The 20487-nt window shown below is 33.3% G+C and overlaps 2 protein-coding genes across 3 annotated transcripts in view; both read left to right on the top strand.

Moving 5' to 3' along the window:
- The first annotated feature begins 4530 nt into the window (after nucleotides 1-4530).
- Nucleotides 4531-6471, top strand: LOC136340541 (digestive cysteine proteinase 1-like). The gene is made up of 4 exons (XM_066284708.1): nucleotides 4531-4614; nucleotides 5321-5403; nucleotides 5469-5801; nucleotides 5861-6471. Exons 2-4 carry the CDS (start codon nucleotides 5326-5328, stop codon nucleotides 6410-6412), a joined length of 963 nt encoding a protein of 320 aa, XP_066140805.1. The 5' UTR covers nucleotides 4531-4614; nucleotides 5321-5325; the 3' UTR covers nucleotides 6413-6471.
- An 8538-nt stretch (nucleotides 6472-15009) lies between these two features.
- The window catches only part of Tsp66E (Tetraspanin 66E), a 33094-nt gene continuing 27616 nt past the window's right edge, over nucleotides 15010-20487 (top strand). Inside the window, exon 1 of one of the 2 annotated variants that reach the window (XM_066285225.1) lies at nucleotides 15010-15193. The gene's annotated coding sequence lies outside the window, so the exon portion shown is untranslated. The remainder of the gene's footprint in view (nucleotides 15194-20487) is intronic. The other variant, XM_066285227.1, reaches the window with a different exon arrangement.

Raw genomic sequence — 20487 nt, 5'->3', positions numbered from 1 at the left:
ATTCCATTTCAGTTTGTGAATAATTTTGGTAATTGATTTACACAGAAAAGTTTTTGAATATTCTTCATCGGAGATGAAGAAGGCATTCTATAAAAGTGCGTGAGATGCCTTGGGATATCATGGGATTTTCTTCTTCTTTGAGTATGAACTTTCACATGCGATGATCAGAATGTTACAAATCTGCAGAGCCATTTTTGGATAACTCATTTGAGTGTGGTTTTTGAATAAACGTTACCAAGTCCTTATACAGAATGTTGCAAATTCGTAGGTCAATTTGCTAACCACAGATTTCTTGAGCGAAAATGATTAGATTTTCCTTATGCGGCTTTTTTCTTTGGTGTGTATTACTCATTATACAGTGTTGAAGTTGTTAAAAAAATTAATTTTGTTATCATTTTGGGTATTTTTTTACACATTTTAATGAAATTTCGCCATGATGTACAATTCGACGTGGCATTCGAAAGTTAACAATAGTAGTGATTTTAAATATCGAGATAAATGATTTTTACGGTTTATAAAAAAATAGAGTTCAAATGTTAGCTTAGCGTTTAGATGTTTCGAAGATAGATTTCCTAATCGGCACCATCCAAAAATAAAATTCTTCTCCGATTTAGTTAATCGTTTGAGAGAATAGGGAAAATTTGAGCAACAACTTCGCAAGGTACGACTAAAACAAGAACATTTTCTTATATATATAACTTATATATATGTAAATAGCGGAAGCAAATCCGCGTACAAGGATTAGATTAATCGCTACAGAAATAAATAGGATTAATGAAGGTGCACTTGTTAACTTTAGTCATGTCCACAGAGTATTAGGACAAAATTTATTATAGCCGTATCATGTTCAAAAATCTTGTGGTACTACTATTTGACTTTTTAACATGAGTTACTTTTTGTAATTGGCTTTGCCTGTAGAATTACCATGATATCAGATTTCTTAGATTTATTTTATTTCTGTATGGTGCCGCATTTAGGTGCAATGGATTTACAAATATGCACAACACCCACATATGGACAGAAGATATTCCAAAAACTACAATAGAGAGACATCATCAAGTAAATTTTTATTTAAGTGTTGGGGCAAGAATACTTGAAATTTTTTTCTTGGGCCCGGTTTTTATGTCTGTACGGTTAAATGCTGAACAATTTTTATTATTTTTTTAATTACTTCGCAGATTTACTTAATGATTTGCCTTTAAATGTACATCAAAATATGTGGTTTCAGCTAGATTGTGCTCCACCACATTACAGTTGAAATATTAGGAACCATCTAAACGTGGTCTTTAATAATCGCTGGATTCACCGGTGACGGGCACCTACTTAGTGGCTAGCTTGTCCGCCCGACCTCAATCCATTAGATTTTTGTTTTTGGGGATTTATCAAAGATTTCGTTTATGTGGTACCGATATTGAATGAACAATATTATGGAAAAGAAATCTTAGAAGGTGCCATACTCTTTAAGTTAAAATCACAAATTTCCACAAATTCGTGTTTCTGTAATAAAAAGAATTCGGACATTCATTCAAGAGAGAACAATTTTTTAAACATATTGAACAATTCATTTAGATTCATTCAGTCTATTTAGTTGTATTATTATTATTTATTTTAAATTTTCCAAAATTGTTGCGCGTTTACTGAAATTACTGAATTTGGATAAAATTTAATAAGACCTAGAAGGAATATTAAGGAAAAGATTTGCTTTGCTCATAATATGATATTTAAGATAAACATGTGACAATACATGGTGTTTTTAAAGATACGCTCCCGAAAAAAAAAATGGGTACCATATATTGAGAGTCAATACTCTGAAATATTTTCTAAAGTAAGCGGTAAGTTAAAATTTTACAAGAATAAAGAAATAAGATAAAAGAACATTTAGTTGAAAAAATCGAACATGTTCACCATTGGACTGCGTAAAAAAAGGTGGGCGGAAACGTGTTTATGACCCTCCATTTCCACAATTTGGGTTAAAAGTTTTTAACCTATATTATAGCAAAAATTCACCCCATCGAATTGTATTTCACTGCAAAATTTTATTAAAATATTTCATGAAACTTCGCAGTTATTAACAAAATTAATTATTTTTTAACAACTTTAACACTTTGTAAAGGGAATATAAAGCGTCAAAGAAACAAGTGTTGTAAGGAAAATTTAATAGTTTTCACTTAAAGAATCTACGGTTAGCAAATTGGCCTACTAATTTACAACCCCCTGGATAAAAATTATTTTTCTTCACATTGCTTCCCTTTTTCTGTTTTTTCCATCCTATGTGTCATTTTAAGGGAGATTTTGGCGTGTGTCCTGAAGAATCTTACAGCGAAATTTGAAGAGTAACTTTTAAAGAATTTTTAAGATACTTTTCGATCAAAAATCAGGCAGAATCTTCATCATAGAATCGCGTGTCAAGAAGACATCTACTTATTTGTGTTTTGGTTATCCAGTTCATTCCCAAATACTCTTTATTATTTTTAATGACTTCGTCATTCTATTTGATTTCCCTTTCTGAACCGATTTTACGGTCTCTTTCAACTGCCTAAATATATAGTGTTCTTCATTCATTGTGATTTCTGGTAATTAATTCCCCAGATGTTAAGTAAGCGCTTCATTTAGAGGAACTCGGATTTTTCTGGAAACCCTTCCAAATCTAGATCTTCTTCTAAGGAAGGCCTAGATTTGGTAAAGTGGGTAATAGGGGTTGTATTGAGTGTGCCACTCAGCCGAAAGTAGTACTAGAAAATGGCACTAACACTCAATTTAAAATTGATATCAATTTTCAACTACATATATATTTTGCAATAAGTTTATCATTTACAAACATAATTTTATAAGTACTTGTTTTGTTATCGTGATAGTAAAAAGTTAAGGAAAAAATAATAGACAACAAAAATGATTAAATGTTTGGACACACATTTGTAAGAGTACTTATAGATAAAATTATGGCTGAAAATAACAAAAAAAAAAGAAAATAATATTTATTAGATAACCTTAAAATAAATATATTCCTTGAATAAAACTAGGAATTTGTCAAGACGCGAGGCGATTCAAAATCAAGAGAATTTCAGATTACATTGGAGAAATTTTCAAAAAGCCGAAAAGGAAGAGACAGTGTGATACATGAGTGTAATATTGAAAATCAAACGTTGAATGGCTATGGTATGATTCACAAGAAACGCTTCAGATGAATTGAAGCGGTACGTAGGTACTGCATCTCGATAGGGAGCTATAGAAGGAATCTGGATGATATCTGAGCCTTTAGTATCACTCAGGCTAAATTCCTTTTTACAGCGTGCCAGCGTCGACTAACATATGTTGTTAAATGGCTTCATGGTCGAGCTTATCGGAGAAAAAAACAATATATACCAAACATAAAAAAATCTCAACTCAACAAAAATCCTTTTAGATCATTATCGAAAAATAACTTCATTCAAGTCTTTTTGAAACTCATCGAAAGCTACTAAACGTTCCTTCTACACTCCTTGAGCGTTGACACAGATATTCATCAGATATGATTTATAGGATTATTGAGCAACTGAGTAGCAGAATTAGAACAAAATTTAGCAATATTTAATTTTTTAAATACATATAGGTAGTACTTGAACGTTATCACATGTTCAAACAAAGGCCTAAATGAAAACAATCACTACAGTGAAGTGTTTTTTGAGGACATCACTACAGATACGTCAGAAGGAATTAATGCAGAAGAAAAACTAATTTTTATTAGATATAGTTTAATATTATAAAAGTGGTAATTTGGAGTGGGAATATCAATTAGTGTCGGGCACTATTGGCATGCAACAAATTAAAAACGTTCAGAAAACGACGAAAATTTTCTATTTTTGACAAATAAATTAACACTTTTCTTAATATTTATAAACCGGTGGCGGAAGGGGTTTCATTTAGCAACTAGTTCCATAGTGAAAGCAAAACCTTCTTCTCGCAGCTCAGACAACAAATTGGACCACTAGGGCCATGTGGTACATGGAAGTGCACATATTCTTAGACCTCACCTCTAAGAAATTCGAACAACAGTGCTAGATAGCTAACATACGTATCTTCAACCATACTTGAAGGACATCATTGTCCATCAGGAATCGATTTCAATCCTTATCACTATCGATAAGGAGGATGTGTGAAGTGCCGGATGTTCTCTTTTGAGACTGCCTTGAAACAATAATTTTCAATCACCTCAAAATTTTCAACAGTTCGTGCAGAATAAGAACTTTCACATGCAATATTTAGCAATGAAATGTCGTCGAAAATTTTCCTCATCCCTTATTTTCGGGATACAGAGGCTTTTCAAAAATGATTAAATAACAAGATATTCTTAGACTAATTCACAGAATAACTCTTTGAATTTTTGTCGTATGTTTAATGAACTCCCTGTATACATGACATAAACAATGTAAAAAACCTTTTCTATACTGAGGGCAGTCAAAGGTCTAAACGAGAACAATCATTATATTGATAGGTAATTAAAACCACTTGAGATAAAAATATGTACTAACGCTTAAGAGGGAAGTAAGATTTTGATAAGATATAGTTTAACCCTATAAATTTGAAAATTTCAATCACTATTGGCAGTCGTTCCGGCGCAATCCCCGCATTAACTGAGTAAGTTCAGAAGAAAAAAAACATAATTTAAAGAATATTACGCAAACATTATGTTTGTTTTCTCACTACTAGCGCTAAAAAACATTATTATTGAGTGTATTGAATGATTGTGAACTACACTTTCTCGCCTTGATTTTAAAACATCTTGTTATGAATCAAGTTGTGCTATATTTTTGTGTGTCTGTTTTAATTTATTTTCAATTTAGGTGAATTAACTGTAATTTTATCTAATTTAAAAACCGGACATCTAGCCTGGTTGTGAAATGTTCAAGACCCTCGGGTCTCAGATCCCTCGGAACTGCGTCCCCAGTGATTTTATTCTGACGTCTGGGTTATAATTTTGCATTTCACGACCTTGGTATTTAACATATTTTAATCAATACACCGCTGTAGCGAAAGATTTAATTGGGACATTTTCAAACCTCAACAAAACATTTTTTAATCATGTGGGTTCAAGGGATATTGTGCGAGAGTTCTGAGGGATGGCCCCTGCAATCTGAGCTTACTTTGGACCTATTGGGTCCATTTTCCAATTATTTCCAAATTTAGTAGAAAAAACCCACTTGGGTATTTTAAGGTATGTTGAGAATTTGAATATGGTCCATGTTCTATCCTCACTCAGCGTAGGAAACCTCATATTCTCATTTGAAATTTATTGGTTTCCCTTTGGCGGTTTACCTTCATTATTGGAAAATTATTGTTTCAGAAAACATGTTCGTTAAAGTATTCCTCATCTCGTGCCTGGTGTTGGTCGCCAGTGCCAGTGAAGAAGAATGGACCAACTACAAGGTGAGTTGAGCATAAATTATGAATTCCTTTGTTATGACAAAATTTTAATATTGCGTTATTCCTAGACCAAATTCGAGAAGGTCTACGCTTCTGAGGCTGAGCACCAAGTGCGCTACCAAGCCTTCAAGACCAACTTGCAGAAAATCCAAGAGCACAACGCTAAATACGACCAAGGTTTGGTCACCTGGTACATGGCCGTCAACAAATTCACTGACCTCACCGCTGAAGAGTTCGAAAAACAGTACTTGTCATATCAAATGCCTACCTTAAATCAAAGTGGTAAGAGGATCCACCAGACATCCGTGTCAGCCCCCGGCAACATCGACTGGAGGGATTACAACTACGTCACTGAAGTTAAGGACCAAGGTCAATGCGGTTCCTGTTGGACATTCAGCGCTGTAAGTTTTCGTCTAAAACTGTGCTAAAAACACTCTTTTAAGAATGTTCTCTCTTTTAGACTGGTACTTTGGAAGGAGCTTTCGCTAAGTCTCGCCTGCAGTTGGTGTCTTTCAGTGAACAAGAAATCCTGGATTGTGCCACTGAGAGTGCTGGTTACAATGGTGCTGGATGCAACGGAGGTGTTGTTCAAAGTGCTTTGGACTACGTCAGGGATCGTGGAATAGTTTATGAAGGAGATTACCCATACGAAGCGAGGCAACAATCCTGCAGACAAAACGGAAACGTCTTCCAGATCAGTGGCTACACTGAAATCGGCAGCAACGACGAAAATGGTTTAAGGGATGCCGTTGGCAACGTTGGCCCTGTATCCGTAGCCCTCAACGCCGCAGACTTCCAAAACTATGGAGGTGGCATTTATGATAACCCTGGATGCTCCACCGCAATCAACCACGGAGTCCTGGCTGTTGGCTACAACAGCGAGAACGGACGTGACTACTGGATCGTTAAGAACTCATGGGGTGGAGGCTGGGGAGAGGGCGGCTACATCAGAATGGCTAGAGGCCATAACTTGTGCGCCATTGCTTCTCAAGCATGCTACCCCAACTTGTAAATGATCCTATACCTGTAGGAAGTTTGTTTTGCTTTGTAAATATATTACAGTAAAATTTACTTCTTTCTTTTATTTTAACTTTGCTTGAAACGTGCATAAATCCGCATTTAAGAGTAAGTTCTCTCCTGTTTGGGATTATGCCAAGCTACTTATTTACATAGAGACTATTTTAACAAGCTACGAAGTAGGTACCTCATTTTCGCACTAGCTTGGAGCATTTATCCACATAGCTTTTTTTGTGCTACGAGGACATGAACATTTTCCCAAAGAAACTCGCCTGGGAATCTTTGTTGGCCCGTTGGTGACAGCCGGGTAGTTTGGGATTTGAGTTTTCACCCACCTATTTGCTAAAATCACCTCCTCTCTTCATTCTGACCCGGGAACCATCTCGTCAGCATCTCTTTAGGGCGCGCAGTTGCTCGAGTTACTGCTCATTCCGCAAGTTTCTTCTTCTCCTCGCTTCCTCAGCACTATTCTTGCGCAACATTTTTTCAACCATTCACTCGAATGTCTTTGACTTCTTGCGACTTTCCGTCAGCTTTCTTCCCATCGTGTGTGTTCCTACCCAGATTCAGTCCTTTTCCTCTCGCCTCTTTTCATTCCTCCTTCCATTCTGAACACTATTAGAAAATGTGCGTAGAGGAGTTTTCTGTTCCTTGTCCATAGTACCAGCAGTGGTCGTGCTCTTCCGCATCTTTCCTCCGCAGGTATTTCCTGAATACTCCGTGGTTAGTGAACATCTGCGCCTGCACATCGCTGGAATTTGTTCAGTTGTTCACATATCTGGGAGAACTGCATTGAAGGGAAGTGAGGCAGAAACGACTGTTTTATGATTGATGTTTTGTAAAAGAACTGCCGTCTTCTCTCTATCATCACTTACAATGGGTGATCAAAGACTTAAAAGATTTTTCGAATTACGGAGAACGTCGCAACGAGGCGCACGCGCAGCTCAAGCGCCGCTGTCTGTTTCTGTAGTCCTTAACTAAAACGGCATCAAAAACTATGAAAGGAGGTATTTACGACAATGAAGAATGCTCAACTGTAATGAATATCACAGTGTTTGCCGTTGATTATGATAGTGCAGATGGAGTGGATTGTTGAATGTTCAAAAACCAGTGGAACACTACAAATTGGTAAAAATTTGCCTGCTCGTTCCAGACAAGCAAGCTATATCAAATATATTAATTTCTAAGTAGGTACCTATGAATAACTTCGATTTAATTATTCTTTTATGTTTATAAGTAGTGCTTCATATAATGTTTTTACATAATAAATTGCCTTAAAATGAGATATTTTACTACTGGAGTTTAATGGACAAGGTATTTTTTAAATAATTCATTTTTAAGTTCTCATGGCTTCAATTTTAGTTATCTTGAATTATTCTCAAACTGCTTTTTAACTTTTTTGTTTAATTTTTCGTTTGCATGTTTAATGACATCGTTTTTCGCAATTTGAACCCAGTGAAAAAACCTCAAGTTTCATAGAAAAGCACATCCAGCAAGGCGATTTCAAAAGGAAGATTAATAGACTGGGGATATTTAAACAGATTTACATTTTTTATTCAAGTAATCACGAAAATATACGATTTTTCCTTACTCAATTAATTATTTTTACAATTTAAAAATTACATTTTTTTTCATGATAGAGCAGAACTTTCCATAGGAAAATTGCCGAGATGATGAGTTATATCAGTTATCTCAAAAAATGTTAAAGTTCAGTAAATTGACTATTGTTTATCTCTCCTCCATATTTTTTCGCATCTTAGATCTTCAATGTCTTCAAGCCTCATTTTTTCGATAACATTTGACGATAGTTTTACAATATCCAAAAAATTATGTAGACATTATTAGAAATTACCGAGTTTGATAGTTCCCCAAAAAAAAACTTCGATAAAACTTCTCCAATGTGACTTTTCCAATCCTGGAGTTTTGTGAGGTAGCACCAGGTGAATAAACCACTATACAGGGTGATTCTAGATAAGTGGGACAAGCAAATATCTTGAAATCGGGAAAAGACAAAGTCTTCTTTATTTTCGGGGCTTCAACTTTTTGTAATGTCAATTTTTTTTTCAAGGTCACCTTCACCTGTCTTTTGGGGTCAACTTCATTTTTTCAAATGTAACACCCAATTTTTTTTCGGAGATTCGAATTCTTTGTTGGCAGTAAAAATGTTTTTACTTGAAACATATTTTGCTAAAAGTAATGATATTCATAATAATACCAAACTTTTATCCCGCGAACGCTGCAAGTCTAGTTTTACAAAATTTTTGTTAAAACAGTTAAATTCCGTTGAAAATAGTTTACTATGGTTCTTAATTAATTGTGTTAAGACTTATGTACTCCACAAATCCATCAATGAATCTTATGATTGAGTTGTTTATGAATAGGCATAGATTTCGTCTCCTAATCCATACCCTTTAAGTGGGTATATGTAGTTAGCGCCAGCAATTATTAAAATTAAATTCTATTTATGTTCCGGTATAGTCTAGACTGAGACATACACTTTTATTTTTTATTATTTGTATGTTTATATTTAGTTTTAAGATAAAAAGTCAAGCAGATTTCTTTAGGAGGATAGTTCGATTTAAGACTCAAAAGCTCGCGAAAGTAGTTTTATTCGTTTTGTGAATGATTGAAATTTAAAGTTTTTGAAATGGCAGTGCAGTTTAGTAAAGACGAAAAAATCGAAATGATTTTAATTTATGGTGAATCGAGAAGAAATGGTGACCAAGCAAGAGGACTTTATGCCAATCGTTATCCGGAGAAAAATGTTCCAGGGCGTAACACTTTTTACCGTGTTGTGAACCGGTTTTTAGAAACAGGCAATTTGGAGAGAAAAAAACGTTGTTATGACACCAGCTGGTATTTTATACAGTGGGTCACAAAGATATTCGGACACCTACTGAAATTCATTTATTATTGACTTTATACACTGATTATAGACAAACAAAAATATACATAAAAATAAATTTATTATCAATGATGAAATTAAACCTTACAAACTAATATTTCATAAATTCATAAACAATATTCGTTGTAGAATTGCCAAAATAATAACAAACCGGTTCAAATAACATTTTAAATCAACTCACAAAAATATTCGGACACTATCTACATTCTCCATACCAACGGTTTTTTCTTATTTTCTGAATGAAATTTTTGTGACGATTCATCCTAATATATATGTGAGCTTTCATAAAGAAAGTGATACGGGGTTGGTTATCAATTCATTTAAGGCAAGAGCAATAAACCTGCTATATTACAAGGATGGTGTTACGTCTTATCCTTGGGCACATGTGGTATGTCACGGACACCTACGAGTGTCCCCTTGGAGATGGACTAAACTTGTACTAGTTAAAGTAGATCGTTGCCTTAAAAGATAAAGAGGGTCTGTTTTATTATATGGGGTGTGAAAAGAAATGACTAAGGGATGTAAGCGTGGGAAGAATGTGGATGATATAGCGGTTTTTGAAGAAAAACAGATACACGGAAATGACTCCGACACCTTGCAAGAGGCATTCCATTCCTAATCGTTGTCGAATAAAAAAGTCTGGCTTAAATTTGTGTTTTTTTATTTTTTTTTTATAAGAAGGAAATATTCCTTCTGACATATACATGCGAGTAGTATGTAGGTTTACTATCGAATTACAATTGATTATCGTTAGCAACATGGGTCGTATCGTAAATAAGAAAAATATTAGTTTTGACGTCAGACAATTAGTAATTTTCAATTATGAAAAAGAATATTCATACCGAAAATAGTTGGTATGGTAAATTTAAGTAAAAGTTCTGTAGGCGACATAATCTCCAAGTATAAAAATGAAGATAGAATTATGCCATTGAAACAATCGGGTCGGCCACGGGTTCTTAACAATCAAGATTATCGACTAATCATGCGAAAGGTGAGAGAAAATCCAATAATAAGTGCTCCTAAATTCCAAGTTGAAATGGAAAAATTTCACTCTAAAAAAGTATCAACTGAGACCATTCGAAGATGCATTCGTGATCATGGGTTTCATGGTCGTGTGGCCAGGAAAAAGCCATGGCTAAGTAAAAAAAAACCAGAAAGCACGTTTGGAATTTGCAATTGAACACATTTCTAAAGATGAAGACTTTTGGAATGACGTAATTTTTGCTGATGAGTTTAAATTTAATATTTTTGAATCGGATGGGAGACAGATAGTTTGGAGAAAACCAAATACCGAATCTAATAACAATTTATGTCCCAGACATAGTGGAGGTTCGGTAATGGTTTGGGGTTGTATTTCTTCCCAAGGCGTAGGCGAACTAGTATTTATAGATGGCATCATGGATAAAATATATTACCTGAAGTTACTAAAAGAAAATCTGAAGAAAAGTGCGGAGAAAATAGGATTATTAAATCGATATAAATTTTACCAAGACAACGATCCTAAACATAATGCACATGTGGTAAAAGAATGGTTATTGTACAATTGCCCTAAGGTCATAAAAACCCCACTCCAACCTTCAGATCTCAATCCGATTGAAAATGTGTGGCATCAGACATTAAAATTAGAGAACATCAAATAACAAACAAAGACACCTTAAAAAGAGTAATGGTTGAAGAATGGGAAAAAATTGATACACTTTTTTTTTAAATTAATTTCTTCAATGCCACATAGATTACAAAGTGTTCGGAAGCAAAAAGGAGGCCATACCAAATATTAATAATTATAAAAATTGTAACTATTACGGTGTTTTTTTTGTTGAAGCCAGTGTCCGAATATTTTTGTGAGTTGATTTAAAATGTTATTTGAATGAGTTTGTTATTACTTTGGCAATTCTACAACGAATATTGTTTATGAATTTATGAAATATTAGTTTGTAAGGTTTAATTTCATCATTGATAATAAATTTATTTTTATGTATATTTTTGTTTGTCTATAATCAGTGTATAAAGTCAATAATAAATGAATTTCAGTAGGTGTCCGAATATCTTTGTGACCCACTGTACGTGGTCGACACCACGATGTAGATTTGTCAGGATTGAGACGACTCGTTAACGCACTAACAACTTTTTATTTTATTACTAAGGTTCTATCCATTTAGTCTAGACTATTTGTTTGAAGGAATTTAAGAGCTTCTAGCACTATGCACTCTGTCTGAAGAAAAAAATCACAATCATCAATTTTGGGGCTGAAAACTACTTATATATGTGTAGGACAACTTATCTAAATTACACTGCTAAAGACAAACACCCGGGGACTTGAGACTTTGGTCGCAGTTAATTGTTCATGTATAGATGAAAGGGCAGTCTGGTAATAGTCCAATTGCTCTAAATTATTCCTACGATAACCCCATATTATTGGGAAAGGTTAATGTTGTTTGGAATAAAAAGATATATAATAGATGTTGGATTTGAGGATGAGAAGGTATATAACACTCACTCATTATGCTAGAAATGTCAGAGAAGTTTTAAATGAACATTTCGCACAAAGATGGATTGGGCGTGGTAGTGAAGTTAACTGGTCAGCCCGAGCACCAGACTTGACTTCACCAGATTTTTTTTGTGGGGTCATTTAAAACAAGTAGTTTATAGTCGAGTACCAAATACTTCCGAATACATGAAAATTCGGATCAAAAACGCTTGTTTTACAACTCAAATGCTGGAAAATACCGAACGATCATTTCAAAACAGAATTGTTAAGTGCCTTGAACAGCAGGGAAACCATTTCGAACATCTGTTGGACTGATTTTTGTTGTAATAAATTAAAATTTACTACAAAATTAATAAAAGTGTTAAAATAAATTAATAAAGTTTAATGAAATGTTTTTTATTTTGTGTCTGTTATTATTATGAATTTCGTTACTTTTAGCGAAAAATGTTTCAAATAAAAACATTTTTACTGCCAACACAGAATTCGAATCTCCAAAAAAAGTTGGGTGTTACATTTGAAAAAATGAAGTTGACCCCAAAAGACAGGTGAAGGTGACCTTGAGAAAAAAATTGACAAACAAAGAAGACTTTGTTTGAACATTGTTTTTGTAGATCTTCCCGATTTCAAGATATTTGCTTGTCCCACTTATCTAGAATCACCCTGTATATTCCATAGACGTTCATTCCTTATTCTGCAGTTAATCTCCCTCTTCACTCTGGAAAAAATAAATATAGGCAAATAAGTTCTTGTGTACGTACATATGTAAAACCGTTAAGAATCGACCTGATAAAATCGCGTTGTACTAGGAAAAAGGGTAATGCCAAATTAAATATGCACAGCCGAATTTGGAATTATTGTGGAATTCCATCAATGTGCATACCACGATTAGACATAAAAGGATTGTAAGCAGTTCACGAAATTGAAATGGTAAGTGGTAAGTCGGCCCCAATGTCACTATAATTATTGGATTTCCCAATAAAGGAATAGTTAAAAGTGTTTTTATTTTTCAAATCTAATTTGTGTGTGTGGTTTTGTGGATGGTTTTCGCAATACAGGACGTTAAAGTGAAGATTAAATAAAGGCAAAAAATCATTTTATTATGCTATTATCTGAATAAAATGTTGCATCGGAGGATTTTTAGGGGTGATAAATCATAATCCGTTTACATTTTCAATGCACATTGTAGAGGGTGTTATTAGCGCTAGATGAACTCTCTTCACAGAGGCGTAACTGTTTTTAACACTAGATATAAAATTTATTTATGGGTAAATTTGTGTTTATGGAAAAAAAGGTATCTTCGTACAAGTCCCTAGGGGCATCCCTTCTTCATAAACTTAAAGTTTAAAGTGCAGTACATGTTTTGAAAAATTACTTATGTATTTATTCTTATAATTGAAACGGAGAAAATCAATATATTCAATTAATTAAAATTTTTTATCATTTTTTTTATTTTTATGTTTTTATTTGATTATATTAGTTTTTTACTATTTATTTTGCTCTGCTGAACGCATAAGTATGTACCGTAAAGTTATTTTTCAAACACAGACAGCCAACTAACATGTAACAAGCTTATGGTATACAAGCAAATTCTAAGACCAGTATGGACCTATGGAATACAACTGTGGGGCTGTGCTAGCGTTTCTAACATCCAAATAATCCAAAGATTCCAAAACAAAGTACTGAAGTATATCGTGAATTCACCGTGGTATGTGCGTATATGTGATCTTCATCGCGATTTAGGGGTTGAGATGATTTCGGAAGTAATTGGTAAGTTTGCCGATTCGCATCAAAACAGACTTCAAAACCACGTCAATAAAGAAGTCTCAGGTCTTCTTAGTGCGAAATATCGTACTAGAAGACTCAAAAGAACGAAACCTTTTGAACTTGTTAAGTGAACGAACAATAAGTGATCCCGAGGGGAATAACTTAGTAGTAGCAACGTAGCTCTAGTAAAATAGGATAGAACAAAATTGATCGTTAGTTATGTAAACTAGTTTTAATTGTAGTGGGTTTTGTTAGAAGTGGGCATGTCAATGCAAATACTGTAAAAGAAACTTATAAATAAAAAAAAAAAGCAGCCAACTTTAAACTTTAAATATCTCAACAAGGAATACTCATAGGGACTTGTACCAAAATACGTTCTTTTTTTTTTATAAAAAGTGTGGAAAAACACAATTAAGTCATAAAAAAATTTTCATCAGATGATAAAAACGTGACGCCCTCTACAATGTGTATCAAAAATGTAAATGGATTATGATTTGATTGATGTATGATTCTGATTGATTGATTCCGAATCCCCGATGCGATATTTTGTTCAAATAATGGTATTATAACCGAAGTCATTAATTGTTTTTCTCCTAGTTTTTGATCTTCACTTTGGCGTCCCGTATTTTGAAAATCGTCCTTTTTTGGAGTGAGGTAAATTAGGTTAAATTGTCACGTTTTCGTTTCATAAATTTATGGTAGTATACCATACAGACCTTTTAGAGGCGCCCTCTATAGCTTATATAATTCATATAGCTCTTATAATTCATCAATTAAAGAACTTCATCTAAAATCAGGAAAAACTGTTTTTAGAAGCGATCTTCACAGATTTCGGGTGAAAGAAGAGGAGAGTTAAACTTATTTATTTTATCAAGGTTGAGTTTTCTGATGCCTGGTAAGACTGAGCACAAGGACATAAGCATACATAAAAAGGAGACTCAAAGCGAAAAAAAATTTCGAAACACTTTTGAAAGTTTAGTTTATTCTTTATATGATGCTTTAATGTAATCATAATGTTTACTTTAACGCCCTATATTTTGGAAACCTTTCACTTTTGGATCAAGGCAAATTGAGTTAAATTGTCATGTTTCTTGACTTCATAAATCTGTGGCTGAATTTTGTACCGATTTTTTAGAGACATCCTGTGTACATGTAAAAACATCTAATACGGTCAAATTTCCAATTCACGGAATTCATTCTAACCGTTTTTTTTTTTAATTTAAAAAATTCACTTAAACCGACAGAAGTCTCCAAAACCGAAAGCAGTTCACTTCGCTGTTCCATTCTTCATGAGACATGCCGTTTTTCACCATTGAAGACACCTTCACACAATTGCCCACCTGTTGTCCGTATATCATTTCCATTCAATCCCTTCATGTACAACTGCGATACCCAAACTCGATTCGTAACAATTTAGATTTACCTCCTCTACAGTTTGTTTAGTTTAGTCCCCTTTTTGTTAGTGAACAGTCCACTAGCAGCTGCGGTTAGATTGAGTTCACGTCCATGTTGCTCGAGCGTTGTCTTAGTTTGCGGAACTTTTACGATCGGTTCCGCGGTCTTTGTTAATCACTTTTTGCCATAACTTTTGGATTTACACCGATTTAATAAACCTAAAGGTAAGCTGAAATTTGTTCATTTAATGAAGTGTGGCGAACATGTTGGAATTTCAAATGCAAAGGGTAAAAGTGGGGAATTACAATTTTGGCAGTTGGGTTTAATAAAAAGTCCATCAGGAGTGAAATAAAGAATCTAACCGTGTGAACTGAAAATAAAAATTAAAAAAAAACTAATCGCAGCTCTCAATTTGTAAATGGAAAAGTAAAATTTGAAATGTGATTTTGCTGCTTTTTCCGATCTCTTTGGATATTCCTCAGCTCAAAAATATCGATTTAGCGTCCACTGAATAGATTACATATATTTTCCTTTGGGCCTCCCAAATGTTTCAACGACCTCCGAGTTAGAATCTTTCTTTCACTCTCAATGGTTAAGCGAGCAAGCAGACAATGGTCAAGGGACGAACGCAAAACTTACCAATTTCCCATGAGAAAAGTGAAGGAAATGTCCGATTCAGCGATGACAATAACTACAATATATAGCAAAACTTCCTAATTTTAAATGAGATATTACATTTTTAGATTTTGCAGTCATACTAAGGATTTTTTTTCAAGAATGTTATATATCTATATCCAATCGTTTTTTGAGATAATGATTCACAAAATTCTCATTTGTCGCAGTTTAACAGCATCCAGCTCAATAAAAGTTTAACATGGAGAAAAACAAACAGATTTTAAAAGATCTGTGATCAGTTTGTGAAGCTTCAAAAATCGTACAAATTTTAACTTTTCAAGAGTTAATCTTTTAAAACTAAGATAATAAAGTCCAATCCAGCTCAAACTCTCTCTCTCTCTCTCTTTCTCTTTCTTTTGAACATCATCATTTGAACATAAAATTATATGCCATTGTCCCAAAAACCATTGGGTCTAGTTAATAGCGAACACCTAGAAACGCTCTTAGAATTAAAAAAAACTCGGACTAAGTTTATTTTACGGCAAATCAGATATTCAAAAAATTTACATTTCCCTTGACTTCACACATTATTGTGAATGTAAATATACACATTTTTTGCTGCGCTTTTTTCCATTACAGAGTTATGTAAGGATTTGTGTTTGAACTTTAAAAGCATATATAATCGAAACTATCATTTGAATGAAACGAATCGATTAGACTTTTTTGTAGGAAATTTCATTGCCTACAACTTCAGTTCTTATGACTATTTTCGTAAATGTAGTCGTTCCCGAGATATAAAATGGAATTTTATGCAAAAAATATATACTAAATCAAATATTGATCATATAATTAACTCTCTTAACACGTTGGCTGCCACCTCATGAGAATAATCCAAAAAGAATAATTTTTTTATTAAAGTCGCCCCATTCAAAGCAAATAATTGTTTAAAAATATCACGTGGTACTCAACGTGTTGAAACGATGATGTGTTTCAAGAACGTATTTTTAAATCAAACTCTCTTACGGGATTCTGGAGTGAAAACGAGGGTGCTGGATGGGGTAAAACGTAGTTTTAGTGCATTTTTAATTTTCTAAACGACATATTACTTGTGTCAAATATTTTTTTTGCGTAGCGGCCATGCTAATATTTTAGATTTTTTTTAGATTCGTTCCAATAAGGAACTCCACGCAAAAAGAAGTTCGGAGCGAAGGTAAGTCGAGGGAGAGCATAAAAAACACATACACTAAAATTCTGTTTTTCGTGAATATCTTGGAAACCATTGCATTTGCGAAAAACTCATATGAAATAAAGTTGTAGGTAATGAAATTTTACACAAAAAATTCCAATGGATTTTTTTCGTACAAACGATAGTTTCGGTTGTTTATGCTTCTAAAGTTCAAACACAAATCCTCACACAGCCTTGTAATAGAAAAAGGGCGCAACAAAAAATTTATTTATTTACGCTCAAAATAATGTTTGAAATCAGGAAAAATTAAAATTTTTTGTATATCTAACTTTCCGTAACGTAAAGCTGTCGCCGTTATTCAATAGAGAATTCCATTTAAAATCCCTGTAGGAGAAATGGAAACTTATACTTGGTTGGCCGTTGTAGGTGTAGAAATGCATTCAGTTGAATTTTTAAAATTTTCCAAAACAAATTAATACCTACTAACAACTTTTTATCTGCTTTTTTATTTTTTAATGACGCATGCCATTTGCGGGGCCATTCAAACTCGACGTCCCACCCATTTCGTTCTAAAACAGATGGGCTCAGCAAAATAATTCTTTCACCACGGTAAATAAGAGGACGTAAGCTAAAGTAAATGATAAAACCAGTAAAATATTGGAAGCGACGCTCGGCGTCGCGATACCGACGCTTTTCTTTTCAGAAAAATTCGAGATGCCTGTAATTGAATAGATCGTAGAACTTTTAGCAAAGTTACGTATCAAGAAGTTAGAAGAAGCTGTGAATATTATTTGCTAGCAAATGGTAGCTACTTGATGCACATTTTATAATTAATTTTTTAAATTGTTATTTGCCTTAAGGCTTTGTGTAATATTTTTCGCTTGCTTATTTTGATCATTTTGCCTAACTATTTGATAAAGAAATAAAAAATAATTGACAATCTGAATGTTTCTTCTAGTCAATAATAATACTATTAACACAAGATTACCTATCATGTTAATATTTGTTTCCCCTATGCCTTTTAAATTATTAAAAATCTCAAAAAAATATATACAAAACTTATTCAGAACGTATCGATTTATTAACATTTTTGAAACAAAAACGTATGTCTGTGAAAAAAGCATAGCATTGGCGTCGCGACGCCGAGCATTGCTTTCCATGTTTTAATGTATTTATCCTTTATTTTAGCTCACGTCCTCTTATTTAATATAATGCAAAATTCTCGCATAAACTGGAGCGTTGAGATTGAATAGCCCTGTACGTTTGTGTAGCTTCATGGCAGTATAAACTTCCTAAAGATAAGGCTTATAACAAACATTAAATTTGCTTGCTCTCTTTTGAAACGCTTCTACTTCAGGTGCAGACAATTCTAAGTCGAAGTAAGAACAATGTTGTTCTTACCTACGGTGTACATGATTTTGCATGTTGTCACGCAGGTATTACGGTGAAGGTCCAGGTGACGTAATGCATCTGGATGAGTTCTTTTTTCCTGTAATTAGTGTGTGTCACTATATGAGATGGTAATCACGAGGACGTAAACAATGGGAATATTATAGTACTGAATAATTATGAGTAAAAGTAAAGTAAGTTAATATTACAGGCAGGATTAAACATCACAGGCTATTAACACAATTGACAAATCCAGAATTGCGTTTATCAAGATTATTTAATTAATCCGGTTAGCAGCAACTGAATATGGAAACGAATACTGTTAAAAATATGATTTTTATAATTTAAAATATGTACACAAGTTTTAGATTTCTTACTCCTCTCCCATGATTTAGATTTTTTACCTTCAAATTTTAAATCATTATCAATTGATTATTAACATTTTAGCTGTACAGGGTGTTCATTTATTGACAATTTTGCAGGGCATCTCCATTATTATTAATTGGGATTGGGATTTTCGTAAATCGGTGTCACTTTTTTTTGTAAAACAAACCATGCCGTAAACAGATTTATCAGGGCCCTTTTGGTTTTTAGAATACAGGACGTAGTTGAAAATTGTGTATATTCAGGTACCTATTGTAATACAGTTATCTTATAGGTTATTGATTAGGTAAAAACGAAATATTACACATTGTTTGATGTATAATCAAGTGGCATACTCAGTTCTTTCCCAGGCGTTCCCAGTTTTGGGAAAATTACTAGAGTTGAGATTTCTTAAGTGAGACACACCTGTATGTTAACTGCTAATTACGTTTCGCTGTCTAAGAGCGTTCCAGAAATATAAAATACTCGGCACTTTGTTTCAAATCGAAGGTTAGATTTTACATTTTTTTTAAGACACTTTAGATTGCCATTAAGAATTATGGTATTATTTCATATATTTTATTTTGATGCATATTTGCGAAAGTCGCAATTTACAGATTAGAAGCTAAACAGATCTATCTTTATTAAATTTATATTAAAAACTAAAAACCAATAGCTTTTTTTAGAGATATTGTTCAAACTAGTTGTCATTTTCTCTAATGCAAAACTGGCACACTTGTGTAATCTTACTTAGGGTATTTAAAACCATTATAGGGTAATTTTGTACGTATTTAAATGCTAAATGGGTAGCCTGTCGATGATCTACTGTTCAGTGCTAAGTTTCCTATATCCCGTTCTTCATAAACCTTCACATATCGAAAATAATGCATTTTTAATAAAATACTATCACTTCTCACTGGCAATCTAAGGGTTGTTTAAAAAAATGCTAATTTTAACTTTCGATTCATGACAATGTGCCGACTATTATTTATTTCTAAAAAGCTCTTAGTGAATAGATTGTATCTAGTGATTACCACATAGGATGTTCCATTTGAGAAAATGCAATTTTGGTAATTTTCTGAAAAACGGAGGCACCTGGGAAAAGTTGACTATGCTGGATTCTATATTAACAATGTTTAAAAATGTGTAAGATTCCGTTTTTACCTAGTCAATAACTAATAAGATAACTTAATTATCATAGATGTCTGAAAATAAAAAAAGTTCAATTTCAAAAAACATTTTTACTTTCAAGAAAGAATTCGATTTTTCAAAAAAGTTAGGTGATCCAGTTGAAAAAGTAAAATTAACCCAAAGTACAAGTAAAGGTGATCTTAGAAAAAAATTTACAGCATAAAAAGTTGAGAGCCCCCTCCCTCCTAAAAAAATTATTCGACGATTTGTTCGTAAACCTTCTTGATTTCAAAGTATTTCCTCATTTCATTTACCAAGAATCATCCGGTATATAAATAAGCCACGCGCTCTTACTACTACTAGAAAGTAACTTATATGAAATACCTATTAAATAACGTTCAATAATACCAACCCAAATGTTTATTTTAAATTCATGTTGGAAGTGATGGAAAAATTTTGAATATGGATTTTCTCCAACATATTCGTGGAAATTATGTATGTTTGTAATTTCTCTTCCTGTAAAACAGGTCTTTTCTGTGGAAAGATTTTTTTCTTAAAATTCAGCATTTTGCTGTAAGATAAAAGCACATAAAGTTAATCTTAGTTCTAGATCTTGGAATAATAATTCTTGAACTTTCAAGGCACGATACGGATGGAGCAAGTTACGTCCAATAATTCGTGTGACCAAAGTTTGTGAAATATCAACAGTTTGAGAAATGAACGCCTGATACTCATATGAGCATCATTCTCAATACTTCGTAAAACCTATTCTTCATGTCGAAGGTTTACTTGCTGATAAATGTTTATTCAAAAGCCAATTTCTCGAACCCCCCT

This window comes from Euwallacea fornicatus, chromosome 8 (assembly GCF_040115645.1).
Source record: "Euwallacea fornicatus isolate EFF26 chromosome 8, ASM4011564v1, whole genome shotgun sequence".
NCBI lineage: Eukaryota > Metazoa > Arthropoda > Insecta > Coleoptera > Curculionidae > Euwallacea > Euwallacea fornicatus.
This window is presented reverse-complemented; position numbering and strand designations above follow the sequence as displayed.

Bases quoted from the DNA above. Each gene is read 5' to 3' on its own strand.
- LOC136340541 (XM_066284708.1), top strand. From the start codon at position 5,326: ATGTTCGTTAAAGTATTCCTCATCTCGTGCCTGGTGTTGGTCGCCAGT. The intron at 5,404-5,468 runs GTGAGTTGAGCA...CGTTATTCCTAG, and splicing joins AAGAATGGACCAACTACAAG to ACCAAATTCGAGAAGGTCTA. The intron at 5,802-5,860 runs GTAAGTTTTCGT...TCTCTCTTTTAG, and splicing joins CCTGTTGGACATTCAGCGCT to ACTGGTACTTTGGAAGGAGC.